This window comes from Elgaria multicarinata, chromosome 6, assembly GCF_023053635.1.
Source record: "Elgaria multicarinata webbii isolate HBS135686 ecotype San Diego chromosome 6, rElgMul1.1.pri, whole genome shotgun sequence".
Lineage (NCBI taxonomy): Eukaryota > Metazoa > Chordata > Lepidosauria > Squamata > Anguidae > Elgaria > Elgaria multicarinata.
In genome coordinates, this window is record NC_086176.1 from 10,084,558 (window position 1) to 10,105,359 (window position 20,802).

Below are 20,802 nucleotides of genomic sequence, written 5' to 3' on the forward strand. Positions count from 1 at the left end.
CATTCAAAAAAATACCCCTGTAGAAAACTAGAAGACAAGGAGAAGGCTAGGCTAGAATCTGTTTGCCAGACATCTAGTTTTCTATGTAGAGCGAACTTTTTGTATGGAAGAGGAGTCAACCAGGAGAGTCCCTGTGGTTTGCCTGAAGTGGTACAGGCAAGGGTGGAACCAAGAAATCTTCTGCAATAATATTATTAGTAAAAAGTTTATTAAAGTGCCAGGTGCCTACGCGTTTCGAACGCGGTTGCGTTCTTCCTCAGAGCTTAACTTTTTACTAATAATATTATTGCAGAAGATTCCTTGGTTCTGCCCTTGCCTTTGGCTTTTTTTTTTATTCCCCTACAGGGTTTTCCTTCTTTTCGCGCGAGAAGTAGATCAGAAACTGCCATAACTTGAGCAGATGACGACCAATTTCCTGAGTACTTTGCTTCACAGCATGGCCTGAAATGGATTAACTAAAAACTGGCAACCTTCTTTCTGTGGGTTATGCTCAGCCTAGATGAAAACCGGCTGTATTTATTACTAATCATTATCTCATGATCCTAAGAGCACAACCCACCATGTGCACTTCAAGGATAAGCACGGAGCTGTTTGGAGGTGTGTCCTACTCTGGAGAAATGTTCTGAATAGCTGAACAGAAAGCTGTGGCGATTTGTTTCTATGGGCTGCAGTAAGATATGCTGCATTCGTCTGCGTTGTCAAGGTCAGTGGAGTGAGTGAATACAACTGGACTCCTTGCTCTGATAACACTCCAGAGGCCTTCAGTGTACTGCTGGACCTTCCAGCACTAGGCCTTATTTGTGTCTCTCCATTGCAAATAATTGGATTGCCCATTCAACACCCCCACGCTTTCAAAAAGATCTTTGAAGATGTTTAATTGCAGAAACAGGCTTCCTGAAGGCTGTATATGCCATTGATCCCAGACAGCCACCAGGTTGCCACCCTACTGGCTGCACAATTTTGCTCAGAGGTACTGGAAGCAGTTTAAGGGGCTCCCCCAGGGCTGGCGCCAGACTATTTTGAACCCTAGGCAAGGTGAACTACTTTCACACACATACACCCCCAAAAATGCCAACTTTGATTTTTAAGAACATATGTTTTCTGGAAAAAATAAGAAGCACAGAACTTGAAACTGCTAAATTTATTTTAAAGTGCAAGAAATACGTCATGCCAATTATAGCAAACAAATTGGAAAGGAACATCTATGGGTCTAAAATGCATTATTTAATAGGAATATCACCTCCCAATCATCCCCCCCCAACTCAATCGCGCCCACACACACACACTCAGCATCACTCACTCCAAACAAACACACGCATGAACACATGCATTCACTCATGCACCCCATTCACCCATACATTCTCTCTCTCTCTCTCTCTTCCGGGCGCGTTCCGGAAGTCCGAATGTGGAGCCGCCCCACCCCCACCCCAGCGTCCCTGGCTTTGCTTTGGCTGGGCGGGCGCCGGGCGCCATCTCGCCCGCCCAGGCCCAGCTGAATCCTCGGGCCGGGCCAGCTCACAGCCAACAAAGCGTGTTAGTGCTGCGCTGTGCCCGTCGCCCCTCTTAGCTTGGCGCTCTAGGCAGTCGCCTGAGTGGCCTCTATGGTAGCACCGGCCCTGGGCTCCCCTGTATCTTAGCATTCATCAAGTACTCTATTCCCCCATCCTTAGTTTACCAAAATCCAGGCCCATCACGCTGAGTGAACTCATCCCCCACCTTTACTGTGAGATGGGGAGTAAAGAAAGAGGGTGAGGTGTTTTCACTTGTTGGCACTAGCCTCACAGAAGGCTTGGAAACACCATAGGACAGGCATACTGCTTCCAACCTTACATTATAAAAAAAGGGCGACAGCATGCATGATATAGGTTTCTGTTTCCTGACTTGGCTGACCGCCACAAACAATGTTCGCCTAAATGGTGACTTAGGACACATCTACGCCAAGCAGGATATAGCACTATGAAAGTGGTATGAAAGCAATGTATGAAATGCAGGGGCCACACTGCTGCTTTATAGTGGTATTGAACTGCACTGACAACTGTTGAGGCCCATGACACATACCATATACTGCTTTCATACCACTTTCAAAATGCTATATCCTAGGGCGGATCTACACAGCGCACTGAAGGCGCTTGCATGCACCTGCAGTGCGCCCCGAAAGCGACTGTATGGATCCTGCCGGAAGAGGCGGAGGAGGAGGCGGCTGGGGAATCCGGCCGTGTCCTTGCCGCCGCCCACCTCCCTGCCGGCCTCCTGCTGCTGGCGAAAGAGCCACCCGGGTTGGAGAGCTTCTTCCGCTCTCCGCCCCGCCTTCTTCCGCTGAGTGGCTCTTTCGCCGGCAGCAGGAGGCCGGCAGGGAGGTGGGCAGCGGCGGCGGCAAGGACGTGGCCAGATTCCCCAGCCGCCTCCTCCTCCGCCTCTTCCAGGGCAGGATCTACACAGTTGCTTTCGGGGCGCACTGCAGGTGCATGCAAGCGCCTTCAGCGCGCTGTGTAGATCCGCTCCTGCTTGGTGTAGATGTGTCAATGGGCCCCAACACTTGTCAGTGCACTTCATTACCACTATAAAGCAGTAATGTAGATCCTGCAGTGCACTTCAATATCACTATAAAGCAGCAGTGTGGCTCCTGCTTTTTATATACCGCTTTCATACCTCTTTCATAGTGGAATATCCTGCTTGGAGTAGAAGAGCCCTTACTCATTTTTCTTAAGATTCTATTTTTATCCAACAAAGAGCTAACAAGTGTTACAGCAATAGAATCCATAAGGAACTACTAAAATATCAATAAACCGGAGTACCGCAAAAATCATCTGGAAAGCCTTCACTTAGGATGCTGTTGCCATCTGATGTTTGGTGGGAGGCTACGAGATCAACGGCCTTCTCTGTGTAGGAACCCATTTTGTGGAACTTCCTCGCAAGGGAGACTCATTTGTCTGATTTCCTCCTCCTTTTTCCTCCTGCTACTTAACATTGATATAGCACTTTTGATCTGAGCGTTCAAGGCAGTTCACGTGGATTATCATGTAATTCTTACAACAACTCTGCAGAGTAGATCAGTAAAAATGAGTTCATTGCAGAGACAGCATTCAAACCCAGTATGTTTTTGGTTTGTATCTCAGTCTCTTAGCTACTACAGTTCATCAGCTCTCTGGCGCTGGGTATGATCTGGCAGTTCAATCCTGTTAGTGGAAACTGCTGATTTTCACTTGACTTGCACTTGGGTTTTGATATTTTAATGTGTGTGAGTGTGTGTTTAATTTTAAGGTGTTGTGGGAGTTCCTGTCAGTCCGAGGGATACAAATTTTGGTAATAAATAAGCAACATCCTTAAACTGAATAATAAAATAGAGACTGGAGGTTGGGAGTCACGAGTTGCTTAGCTGTGCTGTGCTCATCTTCCCTGAAATAGGCAGGCTTCCAGGCCAGATGAAGTCTCTGAACACTCCAGTTGGGACTTCATGGACACACACTGTTCCTTGTGTAACTTCGCTGCAGATGTTTTTGCTTTTGCATGTGGCATGGTAAGCTGTGCGCTGCATGGTGCCTTAGTGTTCATGAGAATGCATACGCGCATGCACGTTAGTGTTACGATGTACTTCATGGTTTAATTTCTAGAGCTCCCAGGGAGAGAGCTGAAATCTGGAGAGTGGCAACAGTAGGCAGTCATACAGACACCCAAATCTCCCCCAAAGATAAAACTGGGACAGTGGTTACCAGGCAGAGAGACGTACTAGAACACTGGGACTGCTGGACCAGAAAGGGTTGGCATATTGCATAACCCCCTTGTGGCTTGCAGGTGTGAGGTACACTGAATTAGCATACATGATACCCAGGAAATCCTCCGTCTGGATGTTTAGGGTCAAAAATGCATTATGCTATAGCCATACAAAATAATAGTCTGATGGCACCTTCTTCTCCGTTGCAAAGTGGCCTTTCAAGTGCTCTTTGCCTAGGGGGAAACAAGTGTGCTAACCCTTCCAGCTGCTTTCCCTCTAAAATGTCCTCCCTAGAGGTTGGGGGGGGGAAAGTGTGTGGCGGGGGGGAGGGGGGAGATGGAGAACACTGGAGTGGATAAAAGCAGCTGGGGGGAAAGGGGGAGGATTTCAAGGGGGAAAGCAGCTGGGAGAGGAAGGACCAAGCAATTGCTTTCTCTACCACAAAAGTCCCCTCCCAAGGATGCTTTGCAACAACGAAGGAGCCACCAGGCCACAATTACAGCGTAATGTGCATTTTCACCCTCCGTTTTAAAACAAAATTTTGTGAAGCTTTTATTTATTTATTTATTTATTTATTACATTTCTATACCGCCCAATAGCTGAAGCTCTCTGGGCGGTTCACAAAAATTAAAGCCATCATAAAACAACCAACAAGTTAAAAAACACAAATACAAAATACAATAAGAAAATATTGTAAGAATGTCAGTAGCAGAAGCATGTTTGGTTTACCGCTGCTTCTAGGAAGTGGGGGAGGAGAAGAAGCTTGGGAGAGAAGGAGGAGGAGGAGGAAGAAGAGAGGAGAGAAGAAGAAGAAGAAGGATCAATGGAATCCAGAACTTTCATTATTCCTACCTTGACTATTAACAGAAGCCTGAGGGCCCCACTGTAGCAGGTTGAAACAGGCGGTGTGTAGGAAGCATATCAGGACAAACCAGGCATGTGTAGTTCCGGCGAGGTGGGCAAGAGACAGCAGCAGGACAGAAGAGAGGGCAAACAGCGTAAGCCATGGGTTGTCTGGTCATGAATGTCAAATGTTTGTGTCCTACAAGACGCCCCAGTCTGTGTGTGTTTGCGTGTATGTGGGTGAGTGATTAGATAATTGTGCATGAAAAGGAGAGGGAGGGAGAGAGCGACACACACAGACAGGCTGCACTCTCCAAACCATTTATAGGCAATGGAGCTACTCTGCAATAAGAGTGAAAATTGTGGGCATCCCAACACAAGGATCAGAAAGTGGCTATGAACTGTATATCTAGGAGGGAAGGATGTCCTAGGGAGCCAGTAGGTCGAGAAGCTACCAAGTCCTGCTTTCTTGAAGGATGTTATTTTGAACAACTTTTCTGCCACTCCCCCACCCATCCTTAGTGCCTCCAGCCAGGGTAGGAAGGGGAGGCTTTGTCTGTGATCTGGAAAGATAGTCTTGGCTAGCCCTTGAGGAGAAGGTGGAAGGGAGGAAGAACTCTACAAGAGCAGAAGTTTCACAAAGAATTCCACTGTGAAAGCATGAGGACTCCTCCACAGGTAATGCAAAGGCCACTTTTTCTCTCTCTCGCTTTGCTTATATAGTTTCACCCAATTGCATATATTCTTCTTCTTATGTATCTTCTTAGCTGTAACACATCTGTGAGCTCCAAGATAACTTGTGGAATGTGGTGTAGAACAGCCTCTGCCAGGCTCCTGACATTAAGGTTTATGTAAATTCAAATAACATCCTGGTAAAGAGATTAGGGCTTAATTTTGTGTTAACTACTTTCAGTGCCAGGCTCAGCTCTAGCAGTGCCTTTGAGCATGTATAGAATGCCATTCCCGCAACCTGGATCATATGCAGCCAGCCCAGGATTGAGGGAACAGTTTCCACATCAGAGGCTGTCACTAGAAGCAGCTCTCTGTTTAGACATTAAGCATTAGATTCATATAATGGCTTCACATCCTTGCTCCAAGAGAGGTGTGATAGCAATATTTTCTGTATTTTGGTAAATTTGTCAGGTATTGATCAACTTGTGCAGTCATTATAGAACAGTTCAGTAAGTTTCTTATGGAGCTACAGTTCCCAAGAGTTTGATTTGCATGAAACATACATGCCAACTGGTCCTATTTCTCTTGTTTTGGAGTGCCGGTCTTTTCACAGAATGCTGAATGTATTTCGACTTTGGGGAGATGGTTTTAATGATTGTGAACCAACTTTGGCTATTGTGAGTGGGGGGCTTAGAAATGTAATTAATTAAAATAAATAAATACAGAACAATTCCAGTATACTGCTGCCATCCAGTAAATATTGGTGCGTTCTTTAATGTTGCCAGAACCGGATTGTATTAAATATGCTTAAATTTTAAAAGATAGCTTTCAGAATACAGGGCAGGGCAGGGTATTGCAGAGAAAATAAAAACAGCATACAGCAAATAGAAAAGAGGCTTCCACAACGTGGAAAAAATAGCGAAGCACTCGGGCAGTGATCCTTGGAGTGAGAAAAGCAGTGTTAAATATGTAAGGGTCAGTGGTCCTTTTTTCTTCTCTGAAATGTTGTAGGGTGTATGGTAAAGCAGCGACAATTTGTTTTGAAAACCCAGAACAATGTCTGGACAACTGACAATTCAATCATTGTCCCTGCTGAACTGACTGCAATGCTCTCTGCCCCCATTGAAAGTTTGCAGTTTTTGATTGCCTAAGGAAAGTGGATTTCTTTACTTTCTAGAGATGTAAAACTGGTCGCATATCGGTTACAGACTTTTCATGTGAATATGCATTTTCCCCTCCACCCCTTGTCTTTTCCATTTTAGTTTTAGCTTAAAAAAGACACCAAGTTCCAAATGATACGTATTTCCTATTTATTCCATTTCTATAATGTCCCATAGCTAAAGCTGTCTGGGTGGTATTACACAAGCCTGCTTTTTTCTGGGTGGATTACTTATATAAATCATAAGTTGTGTTCACTGTGCATTTTACTTGTAATACACATTTACCAAAGAGGGATGTGTTGGTTGAAAACACGGGATTTTGAAAAAAGACTGAAAGAAAAATAGATTTGTCTTTCCTCGGCTTTGGAATTCTTTTCCCCTGGAGATTTGCCAAAGGTGATGTATGTGTGACTTCCAGAGGCAGTATAAGACCGTTTAATTCAAAGTGTTCTTTTGGTGAGCAGAAATAGGGTGGGGATTGTGAAGCTTAATCAATGTAATTGGGGTTTTGGGCGACCATATGGAAAGGACAGGGCTCCTGTATCTTTAAAAGTTGTATAGAAAAGGGAATTTCTGCAGGTGTCATTTGTATGCATGCAGCAGCTGGTGAAATTCCCTCTTCATCACAACAGTTAAAGCTGCAGGAGCCCTGCCCTCTTTTGTATCAGGTCACTCTAGCATACAAAGACAGTTAACATCTGTATTGGGCTGACAGGTAGGAATCATTGTGCAGGGGGTTGGACTCGATGGCCTTGTAGGCCCCTTCCAACTCTGCTATTCTATGATTCTATGATCCCCTTTCTTCTGTGCTACAATAGCCTTTCCCAACCTGTAGCACCTCCTAGATGTGTTGGAATCCCATTATCCCCAGGCAGCATGGCAGATGGTTGGGGAAGTCTGTTCTACAAAGTGATATTCTAAATGCTGAGTATTATTCCTCTAAACATTTGTACAAATGTCTTTCTATCTATATATATATCTATAAAGCGCTAAGGTATGTTTCCGTACAGGCTTCAGCTGATACAGGTTGCTAAGCAACAGTAACGTGTAACGTCAGCTGATACAGGTTGCTAAGCCCCTCGCCTGACTCCTCCGGGCTTTCCAAGGTAATCCTACCGCCTTTCTGCCTCTTCCCCCCCCCCCCACGAAGGGGGCAGCACCACAGTGCGGAGCATGAGCAAGGCACGGCCAGGGCCCTTGGTGGCCAGGTGGGAGGCCGCTCACCTGCTGTGAGCCGAGGCCCCGGCCTAATCTCATGCGAGCTGGGCGGGCGGCCCAAGGCTGACAGGAACCCCAGGGAGAGGGGGACACCTGCCCCCCAACCTCCCTGCCCCCCAGGTCTGCCAGAGGCACTGTATCGGCAGCCTCCAAGCAGCCCTCGCCCCCACGATGATATTTGATGGTGCTATATAAATAAATAAATAATAATAATAATAATAATTTAATTAATAAACTTTAAGATATGCTACAACGGCGTATGTTACGCCGGGTACAGCTAGTAAGATATGATGTTGCTTAGGAAATCTAAAGAGTGCTAAAAGAATAGCCACATCTCTTATTGAAATATTATTTTTCTTTAATTGTTCAGTATTGTAGTACAGAAGCAGGTTCAAACATCGACTTAAATATCACTTTTAAATAATTTGTTCAAAGATTTTTTTTTTTAAAAAAATACTGCACAAACTTTATGCAGAATCTATTTTGAAAAATAGAATTCTCCTCAGAAAGAAGAGATTTAAAAGTTGCATCGCTGCTTTCCTCTCAGGGTGCCTACAGGTCTACTTAGGCCGTAGCTAGACCTAAGGTTTATCCCAGGATTGTCCTGGGGTCAAACCTGTTCATCTAAGTGCCACACAGGGCATCCAGCGCCCAGGCAGGGACGAACTCGGGATGATCCTGGGATAAATCTTAGGTCTAGCTACGGCCTTAGTTTCAGTGGTGAGGCTGCTGCTGGAGTGCATTTTAGACCAAGGTAAGCAGAAAAATCTCCACATGTTTTGAATTTCAAATCCCAGCTTTCCTGGTTATTGACCGTGGTGGCAGGAACTTCTGGGAGTTGAATTCCAAAACCTCTGAGGTTTACTTTCTGCCCAGCCCTGTTTTAGACACCTGTACCATGGCCTCCCCTGGACTGAGCTCAGGGAAAACCTGAGAGGAAAACCTCTCTGCAGAGGACACCAGTGAGGGAGGAAGCAGCATCCAGGCACCTCTCCACCGTGCCTGGGTCCAGCTCCAGCTGAGAGCCCCCCTCCCTCCTGCTGTCACCTGTAACTGCTGAACTTTCCAACTACGATTGTAGTGCCTGAATTTGCTTTCCTTTCCCCCCCCCTCCTCCCTCCCAATCCCCTTTCCTTTTGTGTCATGTCTTTTAGATTGTAAGCCTGTGGGCAGGGACTGTCAAGAAATACTTTTGTAAGCCGCCGTGAGAGCCTTTTTTGGCTGAATGGCGGCATAAAAATGCTTATATAAATAAATAAATAAAACCTCTTTCTCCAGTTTTCAGTAGAAGCTGGATTTGCGCAGTGTTAATTGGCTGGCCTTTCTGACCGTCATTAAGCTACTTCCGTTCGCCCTGAAGTAGGGCTGGGTAGAGCATTGCAGGATGGCTCGTTGGCTGCTGTGTTGATCACAGAGCCCCCCCCCCTTCCCGGAGCAAAGTTTTGTGTAAAACAAAAATGTAAAAAAGAACTTAAAAGAAGGAAACAAAGTCTTGAACAAACATTTCAGGAACAAAAACAAAGCCAAGCGCCAAGCAGACGAACAGAAATCTGCATTCAGTCCAGAGCCATAGAGGCATGTTCTTTGCAGAGTGAAGATGTGGGGAGTTCAAGCTATGGCAAAACCACATCTGTGCATCCTGTGGCCATGCACGTCTGTATGCAGCAGCCATTAAACATGGCCATCAGCCAGGTAAATGCAATGGTCCTGGTCCAGAAAGCGAGTGGGGCTTACGTTCCATTGAAATCAATAAAATGTAAGAGAGTTATGACAAACATATCCGATTAATGTCACTGGGACTTAAGTGCAACTTATTTTCTTTCTGCTGTAGTCCGTGGGATTTGCTAGAGATGAGTTCTGTTTCTCTTTTTTTGGCAGAGGGAATCAGAGACTGAGGGACACTTGGTGGTGGTGGTGATGACGACGACACTTAACTCAGAATTTAAATAAATGAATTAAATAAATAACTTGCCACAAGTGGTCGGACGAGTAGCTATTTTCAAGCCTGAACAAAAGTCACGGAAACATCAGAGCTAGTCTTTGATTTCATAAGATATTACTATGCAGATCCATTTTCTCTAATTTCAGACCCGTGAGGGCTCAGGAGACACTGTGAAGAGATGGCATCGACGAAAAATCCTGCTTCTTTGTGCTCTGGCGCTCAGCGCTGTCCTTGGACTTGTGCTACTCATTGTCTTCACCACCATTTCGTGTAGTCTAGGTATTAGAACCTTCTTCCTCTCTGACTTACTTTCTGCTTGTCCGTTTGAAGGATCGTCCCTTCTCACTTTTTCTCTCCCGTTCAGACTCAGGCAACTAGCAAAGCAGAGGCGTTCCGAAACCAAATAAGGGTCGTTTTTTTAAATACCGCGGGAAGCTCCAAATAAATAGAAGAGCAGACAGTGCTTTAGGGCAACCTTCCTGGACTTGGTGCACTCCGGATGTGTCTCAGCACAACTCCCATAGTCCCCCAGCCAGTGCAGCCATTGGTCTGGAGTTGATGGGAATTGTAGTCCAACACCCCTACAGGATGCAAGGTTCAGGAAGGCTGTTTTAAAGCCTGATGTCTTTTTTCACCATTCATTGGGTAGCTGGGGGTGAAATAAACCTCACAAAGATCATGGGAGGTGGGGAAAGTAATTGTCTAAAATCACAGCATGTGTGTGGGCTATTTACCTTATTTACCCTTGCAAGTTGGGTGAGGGTTTTGCGTGTTTTTTCCTTGCATTTTTACCTTTTAAAAAAAAGCTGTGCACCACTCACAGCAGTGTGAGGCTGTCCTACCGGCTGTGCTTCCTAGAGTGGGTCAAGAGCCACGCCACACCACGTCACTCCCAATGCATTCTGGGAAGTGCAGCTGGTGGGAAGCTGTGAAGAGAGTTTTGTGCTGTTGTGTGAATCAGAAGGCAGCTTTTTTGGGGGGGGGGTAAAGGTTTTAAAATCAAGGGGGAAATGTGTAAAGTCTTGGCCACCTCTTAAGGTAAAGTGGCAATGTTGGCAAAATGTCTCTCCCTGCCCCCCAAGAAATCAGTAGAAAATTGCCCCCAGTTTGGGCAGGGACAGAGCATTTTGAGAGGCGGGGATGAATTTCAGCTTAATTCCATGCTCACTCTAATGCCCACCACCCACTTAATTGTTCCCTTAACAATTTAGGGGAATTCCTTAAAGCAAAGATGGGGAATCTTTTTGGGTCCAGGGGCCGGATTTCCCCCCAAGATGCCTCCTGCAAGGTGCCCCACTCCGACTTCATTGAGTCTAGGGACAAAGCACAGGCTGGAGCTCTTTGTCTGTGAGGTGGCTTTGCTCTTCCTAGAATAATAGAATCATAGAATAGTAGAGTTGGAAGGGGCCTAAAAGGCCATCGAGTCCAACCCCCTGCTCAGTGCAGGAATCCATCCTAAAGCATCCCTGACAGATGGTTGTCCAGCTGCCTCTTGAATGCCTCTAGTGTGGGAGAGCCCACAACCTCCCTAGGTAACTGGTTCCATTGTCATACTGCTCTAACAGTCAGGAAGTTTTTCCTGATGTCCAGCTGGAATCTGGATTCCTGTAACTTGAGCCCGTTATTCCGTGTCCTGCACTCTGGGAGGATCGAGAAGAGATCCTTGCCTTCCTTTGTGTGACAGCCTTTTAAGTATTTGAAGAGTGCTATCATGTTTCCCCTCAATCTTCTCTTCTCCAGGCTAAACATGCCCAGATGTTTCAGTCTGCGTCCTTCTTGAATTGTGGAGCCCAGAACTGGACGCAATACTCTAGATGAGGCCTAACCAGGGCCGAATAGATAGGAACCAGTACGTCACGCGATTTGGCTGCCTTTCTTGCAGCCATATTGCACTGTTGGCTCATATTCAGCTTGTGATCTGCAACAATTCTAAGATCCTTCTCGTTTGTAGTATTGCTAAACTCCCCACCCCCACCCCAGGAAAAGCCCACATGTAGCGAAGCAGCCTCCATGACTGAAGTGCTGTCTGGAGGAGCGTCACCTGGGGCTTCAGTTGTGGATCCGATGATGTCAAGGACAAGGCCCTGCCCTCTGATGTCACCTAGCCTGCAGGATAGGTCTGGGGAAAATCTGTCCCCCAAGCCCCAAAAGTTCTCTCACTCCTGCTTTAAGGAATTCCCCCTGACTTGTTTCTCATACCAATGGTTGCACCAAGTTCCACGTGCATCTCATGTTTTTTCTTATGGCCAGTCATAATCATTCTAAAGGCAACCAACACTCGATAACAAAGCCAAGGTTTCTACTACATCTCATCATCATTCTTGTGTTTTCCTAGAAACCTGCAATACTACGACATGCCTTCTGCTCCTGGCAAGATTGTTGAAAGCCCATAATGACACTGTAGATCCTTGCGAGGATTTCTTCAGTTACACTTGTGGAAACTGGGAAGCAAATCACACACGGGGGATGAACATGCCTTTGGTGAATGTCTTTGATATACTCCTGGAAGAAAACCACCTGATCATGAAGAGGCTCTTAGGTAGGGAGAAAAGATAGATGGTTACTACAATGGCCAGAATTCTTTGTATAGTATTACTAACAAGTATATAGGAAAAACATTGGAGTAAGATTATTGTCTGTTATGCCATTATCAAGACATCGTCTGTCAGTGGAATAGGTATTCACCAACTAGCACCAATAAGGTCCACACCTTCTTGTATAAGAAGGTCTGGCTACATCCAGAGTTACAAGACCCATAGCTTGCATTAGAATAGTTTTGAGCCTAATTCAGATGTTAATTTTTCATGTGGCAACATCCCCACTAGGTAACATTTTCCTGTTACTTTGATGTGGTGAGTCTTTCTTCTGAATGAGGGTGTGGGGGAGAGAGAGATGGTTTTAAGTAGAACCTAAGCCTAATCACATATCACTACGTTGTCACTTACCCATTTCTTTTTATCTGGCTTATTCTTCCTACTTCTAGCCCTAACCCTGCAATATAATGTACAAGTTATATTGTAAGTTCCTTGATTTAGGGTGGGGGCAGGGACTTTAACTCCAGTGGGTGGGTTGACACACACACACACCCATCCGGCCCTCTGAAGGACATCATTCAGTCCCCAGTTAACGCACTGGGTGGGTGTTCCTCCTGGTGTGTTGGCTGGGGCCTGGCTTTGCTGTATGTGGGGCTTCCCTCATGGGGGAAGATTCTTGCATGATGAAGCCAGACCAAGTGTCACACCAGGGGGAATCATAGGGGAAGGCCTGCACGTAGAGACGTCTCCTCGAGCGCTGTGCTTCCATGGATGGTCAACCCAGGGCATCAGCCAAGACATGAAGCCTTTTACAGTTCTGTTATTTATTGTGGCTGTTTTAATTTGTTAAATTGCATGAGGTTCCCTTAGAACTTTTTGTTACTGGGCAGCATATAAACATTATGTTAACTAATTCAGAAGGAGCCTCGTGTGGCGCAGAGTGGTAAGCGGAAGTTACTGCAGCTGAAACTCTCCCCACAGCCTGAGTTCGATCCCAGCAGAAGCTGGTTCTCAGGCAGCCGGCTCAGGTCGACTCAGCCTTCCATCCTTCCGAGGTTGGTAAAATGAGTACCCAGCTAGCTGGGAGAAAGGTAATAACGGCCAGGGAAGGCAATGGCAAACCACCCCGCTATAAGGCCTGCCAAGAAAACATCAGCGAAAGCAGGCATCCCTCTAGGAGTCAGCAATGACTCAAGTGCTTGTATGAGAGGGGCCTTTCCTTTCCTTTCCTTTCCTTTCCTTTCCTTTCCTTTCCTTTCCTTTCCTTTCCTTTCCTTTCCTTTCCTTTCCCTTCCCTTCCCTTCCCTTCCCTTCCCTTCCTTTCCTTTCCTTTCCTTTCCTTTCCTTTCCTTTCCCTTCCCTTCCCTTCCCTTCCCTTCCCTTCCTTCCCTTCCCTTCCCTTCCCTTCCCTTCCCTTCCCTTCCCTTCCCTTCCCTTCCCTTCCCTTCCCTTCCCTTCCCTTCCCTTCCCTTCCTTTCCTTTCCTTTCCTTTCCTTTCCTTGCCCTGCCCTGCCCTGCCCTGCCCTGCCCTGCCCTGCCCTGCCCTCCCTTCCCTTCCCTTCCCTTCCCTCCCCTCCCCTCCCCTCTCCTCCCCTCCCCTCCCCTCCCCTCCCTTCCCTTCCCTTCCCTTCCTTTCCTTTCCTTTCCTTTCCTTTCCTTTCCTTTCCTTTCCTAACTAATTCAGAGCCCCCCCCACTCTGATAACCCCGCCACCCGTATTTTGCCCCCTCTGCTCTTCTCTTCAAACCCGCTTCCCCACCTACTCTTCCTTTAGGTTCTTTTTTCTCAGAATATTGCCTACTCTGCAACCTTACTTCAACTGCCTTGCCTCTGGGCTTCCTTGACTGTTCCTTAGCTGACCTGCATGGTGGGACCTCTTCCCAGTCCCTGGAAATCCCCTCTGTGATTTTTTTTTCTAAGCCATTACATCAGCGACCCACAAGCATAATACAAGATAATATTGTAATTTCAAAATAACTGAAATTATCAGGACTGGTTTTAATACCCAATGGTTATCTCTGACTTGACTAATACTAGAGTCGGGACATGTTTAGCTACACTCAAAAGAAAGGTTCACCATACAAAAATGATAGGAGACTTCCTTTACCATATCAAAAATTAATGTGAGCATCATGCCTTTGTTCCCACTTTCGTAATAGCAGGCATAATGTCTTTTCTCGGTTCCTTAGTAATGCATATCTCTAGTATGTGTCCTGATCCAATACAGGAGACTTGCTTAAACTGATGCTCACTGTGAGGCTCATCTGGTTATTGAACTGGATGGATGTATCTGATATGGAGCCACGAGTGACTTAATCTGAAGTCAGTTCTGCCTCTCAGGCCATAGCTAGATGGGGCTTAACCCGGGGCGATCCCCGGGATCGTCCCTGTGCGTTCACATGACTCACAGGGGATCCTGGGATCAGGGAGGGATGATCCTTCCCTTGCTCCGGGATCTCGCCCTACACTTTAGGCCCGCTTTTTCCACAGTCTCGTGCTGATCCTGAGACTGTGGAATGTGTGGGTGGGCATCACAGTTTGTCCCAGCTCCTCGTGGTTACTCGCGAGGAGCTGGGACCTGCGCATGGGGTGCAGAGGTCCTCAGGAGCTCTGCGCCCATCAGGGTGGGGTGAGGAAGCGGGAAAAATTAAAAAAAATAAAAAAACCTTACCTTCTGCGCACGAGAGCACAAGCAGTCCTTCTTCTTTAAAAAAGCAACAACAAAATGGCGGGCACGACGCCCCTCCGACGCCGTCGCCTGTAAACAGAGGGGGAGATCTCACAATAAAAATATCGCGAGATCTTCACCCCTCTGTCGTGCTAGACCAGTAGGTCTAGCTGAGGCCTCAGTCTGATTTCAAGCACTGCTGTTTCCCTATGCCTTTTAGCTTTTTGCCATCTCCAAATTAATTTGCTCCTGTTATGCGGACAGTTTTGTAACCTCCCAAACTTTTTTTGCGTGACACCTGCCTTCTCTTCCTCAGAGGAATCTCAGCTTGGAGTTAACAGCTCAGCAAAGGAGAAAGCCGTACGGTTTTACACCTCTTGCATGAATACCGAACAGATTGAAGCGCAAGGTGCTCAGCCTTTGAGGGAGCTCGTAAACGAGGTGATCACTGCACAGAGGTGTGCTTGTGTGCCCCCTGCACGACCACAGGCATGCCCTATCATATCTAGACCCATTCTCTTCATATCAGGAGTAGAATAAAACAACAAGTAAGTGGGATCATTTAATTCACAACAAATGGCATTGAATCTCAGATCACTCCTGAGCTGGTGATTATTTGGTAGGTCATTGTATGTTCGGTAGGTGATTATTTGATAGGTTATTCCCCATTAACAGGTTTAAAGCATCAGAACTCCTTACATCTTGCCCTATCCTATTTTTCCAGTTCTATCTATGAAGGCTAGTACACATTTCTGCATTTTCCTCGCATTTGTTCCCTGTGATCCATATCTCTCCCCATACCCCCTCCCCTGCCCTCCCTTTGATGTCTCCTCCACTATTGAAATTTAAATTGTAAGACCTTTAGGGGCAGCGACTTCTGCATTTTACATAGACCAATTAGGCCTGTTTCTACAGACAAGAAGAATAAATGGACACCAGTCTTACTTCAGAATGGCGCTATTAAAAAATCAGCATGAAAAAAGCTTTTCAGATCTCTCTTTCCAAGAGTTTCTCAAATGCCTGTTAATTACTAGGTGGCTGCAACAACATTAAATGATGACTTGACAGTCCAAGGCAATGATTGGGGAATTGGAAATGTGCCTGTCCACCCTGGAGCTTACATTCTTAATGGGTCCGCATGGGTTGATTTGAATATGAATGTACTTTGCAGTGCATCTTCATCCAGTCTCAGTTGTCATGTGTAATCTTCCTTGGGGGCACAGGGAAATAGATCCATAGAGGCAAAATATAAGGAGAAGTACAACGTAGCCTCTTCTTCCATGATCTCAGTGCAGTGGTGGTGACAATAATTCTACAGTAGCTTTCTATATGTTCAAAATACTTTACGTTACAGCTGAGCTAGAGTTCTTGCTAACCTATCTGTCCATTGCCTTTGGGGATTTTGGAGGGAGCTCAAAAGTGGGTGAAAATGTTTGCAAGGATGTCCCTGTTGCCGATGCAACCTGGGTAGTGTTCTTTGTCTGGACAGCACAGAGCTATTGCCAAGGAAATGGAGGTATTCCTTCCCCCACACCAACACCACCAGTTTAGAGGACTGAGGGCAAAGCAGCAGATCCTAGATCGCCTCAGCTATGGAGATGTTCCCTACTTCCCTCCCCTTCCCATACTAATATAGACTGAAAGAAAAGCATTGGCCTCAATGACATTATTGAATCTGATTGGCTATGTGGGAGTGTGATGTCATTGCATTCATTATGTGATCCCTGACTGGGTGAGCTCACTCAGGACCGAGCTTAGGATAATGACACAAGCAGTGGCACAGAGCGGGAAATTTTTCCAAGAGCACCAAAAGGGTACCTGTCACGACACAGGCCTCACACACCAGGCCTTGTCGCACACAAACCCTCCTCAAGCCAAGTGCCATGACTTGAACAACCTGAGGGTAGGGTAAAACACAACCTTTCCCTCGTATGAGAGGGTGCAGGCTAGAATCTGAAAAGGTTTTACTGTGTATGTAATAAGCTGAAGGTTATATAAGGTGTTTGCGATAGTAACTGTAGAGCAGGTGATAAAGCCAAGCAGACACGTGGTTTGAGGTAACAAAACAAAATAAAATGTTTATTTTTGTTTAACAGATCTTAGTTACTTCAAATTCAAGTTAACCTGCTTAATCTACTAGTTTTAGTAATAACAGTAATCTTAAGTCTCTTAAAATCTTATCTCCTTTCATTCTCTACACCACTGACAATCCTCACTGACACTCCCAACTAACTAACCTCATACGCTCTAGATTCCCACATATATACTCCCCCACGTTCACAGCATCATCAGTCCCACCCACTCAGTCCAACATTCTGCACTCACTAGACATACAAAGCCAGACATACCTAAGGGAACAGAGCTGTGGGGTAATGCCACAGTACCGTTAAAGGAGCCATTTGGATAACATTTCAGCCTTTCCCCCACCCAACCCTTCAGTTTTGAAAATTCAGTCCAGCCCTACTTTTACATACTTTACATTTTCTTAGTTACGGCCTGTCTTAGAAGGTTTCTTGTAAGAAATACAGAGATAACGTGTGCCAACTGCTTAAAACACTCACCAGCATTCTGTACGTGCGGTGGTTCAGTTGATAACAACGGCATCATGTACAAATCACTATTAATACGGCCCCTGCATCCAGGCAGCGTTGGCAGTCCTGGTCTAGATGGACCAATGGTTTGATTCCTATGTTCCTAACCCTTTCTTCCCCTGCTGCAAGCTTGACAAAAATCTCTCCCCCCCCCATTGCTTCTATGATGGAGAAGGAAAGGATTAAATCTCCCATTCCGGCACCTGCTATTCATTTAAAAACCAAAACTGATGGGCTGTCTGATGTAGTTTGGCCATAGATGAGTTCATGGCTGATGCAAGATTTCAACTGAGCACTTCCCAGTTCAGAAGTCAAACTCCGAGCCACACCACTATTCTTGCTTTCCGTGGTCATGGTCAGGCCTCTTGTTTTGTCTTTGCTCAGCTTGGTGGCTGGAACATCGCAGGGCCCTGGAAAGAAACAGATTTTAACCAGACTCTTCAGATACTCATGGGAAGATACAACACTTTCCCTTTCTTCAAAGCCTATGTGGGACCCAGCTCCTCTGATCCAAGCACCAGTATTATCCAGGTAGGAGCATCAAGGGGGCAAGGGTTAGCTGAACAGAGTGGGGTGGTGACAAATGCCATTTGAGTGCTAGCCCGCATAAAATATATGACTATAAGGAGCTACCGTATAAAGAGTCAGACCTTTTGGGGGGGGGCATCCAATCCAGAATTGTCTACAAGGTAGATGTCATGGTATGATTGGGGCCAAAATCATGAAACATTACTAGCAAATGTTTTTGGCCTGGGAGCAAGTTGCAGAATGGGTCATCTCAGGAGTCAAATACCTCTGCCCCGACCCAATCCATCCATCCATGCCACTATGTCAACCAAAGAGCCAGTGTGGTATTGGAGAGCCAGTGTGGTACAGTGGCTAAAGTGTTGGACTGGGAGTCGGGAGATCCGGGTCCTAGTCCCCACTTGGCCATGGGAACCCACTGGGTGACTTTGGGCCAGTCACAGACTCTCAGCCCAACCCACCTCACAGGATTGTTGTTGTGAGGATAACATGGAGAGGAGGAGGATTATGTACGCCGCCTTAAGTTCGTTGGAGGAAAAAAGGCAGGATATAAGTATAATTAAATTAAATAAATAAATAAATAGGCTGAGCTGCAGGTAGGCAATTTACTTCAAGCAGATCCCTCCTGTGCCTCATGTTTATTTGGGCTTTGTTTTGTTTCTTAAATTTAAAAATGTGTGTCTCGCTTAATAAATATCCCAATCAGACACTCAAAGCCGCATACTTCAAATAATCGTCAATGCAACACGACAACCAGTGATGTAGGCAGTGGCTGTTGTGTGCTGCCCAAAGCCCCAGATTTCTTGCAACCATCCTCAAATGTTTGGGCTGGGTGCCTCATGCAGGCCACTCCCCCCCCCCATCATCTGTGGGGTAGCAAGAGAGCAGCAGCAAGCCCCTGGGGGTGGGGGTGCTCTGGTGACGAACTAAGTTTCCAGAGGCAAAAGGGAACGTGGAAAGTCTAGAGGTGGGAAGCTGAAAATAGGGGAGGGAGGGAGGAAGCTGTGAAGATCTGCAGCGAGTTGGCAGAGAAGAGTCAAGATCAGTTATAAGGTGGGCCAGACGGGACTGGGCAGGACAGGAAGTGCAGGAGACTTCTGTGTCGCTGTCTTCTTGATTGCTGATTGCTTGTTTCTGAGATGCACCTGACCTGCGTATGAGTATTTCAGAGGCCGAAGCCTCTGCCCTTTCAACAAAACAGGGAAAGAACCCCACATTCCCAATCCCTCCTCCCCTGAGTCGTTGTTGCTTTTGCTCAGGCTTCTTTGTTTTTCAGCTCTAGAACTTAGACCCCCTACTAAACTCCCTTTTTAACATAACAGTTCCCGGAATTATCTTTGATTTCGTTCTGAGGGCTCTTTTAATTGAAATATGAACCCACAGCTCACAATCTGTCTTTACAGAGTTTCTGTAAGTCACCCTTGTTACTAGTGAGAAGGGCAGGTGGGGAAAGAGAGCTAGGGATGCACAACCCTATGCATGTTCGCTGAGATGTAAGTCTCATGGTGTTCAGTGAGACTTAAAGCTTCATCCCACCTACCTGCTTCCCTTGGATTATCCCCGTTGCGCTAAACTTTCGTCGCTGTTGTTATTTTTGCTACGGGGGACAGCAATCCTTTGCATACCAGGAAGTGAGTTTAAGGGGGGGATGTAAAAAATCATTAAAAATCAACAGATGACCCAATTCAATTCAAATTTGGTATGCTTAAAGCTCTCCTTAATATCTATTACTGTGCCAATTTTGGTGTCTTTATCTTTAAAGCTTACGCAGATGTAAGCATTTCTTTAAAATCCTGCTCCTGCGTCCCAGCGGCGGCTCGGAAGATACGCTCAAAATGTAGGGGCTAAACACGGCGATTCTTTTTGCTTTATTGCACAATTAAGGCAGGATGCATGGGAATACTTCACAATCAAAGCAGATTATAAGGTGGAAAACTTCTGAGTCCTTTGCATGCAATTCACAGTGATTGCACAGTATAATGCTGGTGTGATAAAGCTCTTACTCCCAAGGAAATATAGTTAGGATTTCAGCCAGAGGCAGCTTGGTAAGGTGAATAGCAAGTCAGGTAGACGCTCTTACCCCCAAGGAAGCAGGCAGAGTGGGAGGAGTGAAAGGAGACGGAGCCACCCCCTCACCAGCCATGGTAGCGTTCACATGATTTACTTTGGACTGGAAAGATGTTTTTTGCAGGGCCTTACGGATGTTTATTGAAGATGGAATCTAAGTGGGGGGTTCCGACATGTACAGGGTGCTAAATAAAAGATGCAGGGGTCTTCTGAGGACTAGAAAGCTATCAAAGAGCAGAGGGCAAAACTATAGCGTAGAGAGAAGTAGTGGCGGCTGTGTGTTGTTACAAGGTACTCAAAGGCCATCCTTGAATTCATTTATTTTAGATCACGTTTTGAGGTAAGTGATGTAATACATATTACCATCTAAAGCAGCATTCCCCAACTTGGTGCTCTCCAGATGTTTTGGGCTATAACTCCCAACATCTCTGACCATTTCTTATGCTGGCTGGGGCTGATGGGAGATGTAGTCCAAAACATCTGCCAGGTACCAAAGGGAGAGGCGGGTAATAAATAAATTATTATTATTATTATTATTATTATTATTATTATTATTATTATTAGGTTGGGGAATGCTGGTCTAAAGAGTGCCCCTGCCCTAGTGTAAGACCATGAAGTCCAAAGTCAAAAATCACCTAACTGCAGAGCCTAGTTCATTATTTCAGTGATGTATAAAAAATAAAGTTACTTGATGTTGATGTTGAAAATTGCAAGAGCCAGAGAGTGTTTGGTTTTTCAACTGAAAGTTTGCCTAAATTCGCATACATACATGCAAATTAGCATATGCAGATGCTACACAAATTTGTGCCATGTGTTGTTTTAGTACCTACCAACACCCCTGACAATAGCCCATCCTTCTACAGGCGCTGC

General features: G+C 45.9%; 2 protein-coding genes across 6 annotated transcripts in view; one reads left to right on the plus strand and one right to left on the minus strand.

Moving 5' to 3' along the window:
- Nucleotides 1-4,761, minus strand: part of LOC134400587 (olfactory receptor 6V1-like) — a 39,463-nt gene extending 34,702 nt beyond the window's left edge. For 3 of the 4 annotated variants that reach the window (XR_010025586.1, XM_063129009.1, XM_063129008.1), the window contains exon 1: nt 4,565-4,761. The gene's annotated coding sequence lies outside the window, so the exon portion shown is untranslated. Of the gene's footprint in view, nt 1-2,813; nt 3,039-4,564 lie in introns of those variants that run through there. The other variant, XR_010025583.1, reaches the window with a different exon arrangement.
- The window catches only part of KEL (Kell metallo-endopeptidase (Kell blood group)), a 58,621-nt gene continuing 42,491 nt past the window's right edge, over nt 4,673-20,802 (plus strand). Inside the window, exons 1-6 of one of the 2 annotated variants that reach the window (XM_063129006.1) lie at nt 4,673-4,710; nt 5,078-5,233; nt 9,694-9,826; nt 11,883-12,086; nt 15,066-15,190; nt 17,725-17,871. In XM_063129006.1, the coding sequence (XP_062985076.1) occupies nt 5,216-5,233; nt 9,694-9,826; nt 11,883-12,086; nt 15,066-15,190; nt 17,725-17,871 (627 nt within the window). In that variant the 5' untranslated portion in view covers nt 4,673-4,710; nt 5,078-5,215. Of the gene's footprint in view, nt 4,711-4,860; nt 5,234-9,693; nt 9,827-11,882; nt 12,087-15,065; nt 15,191-17,724; nt 17,872-20,802 lie in introns of those variants that run through there. The other variant, XM_063129007.1, reaches the window with a different exon arrangement.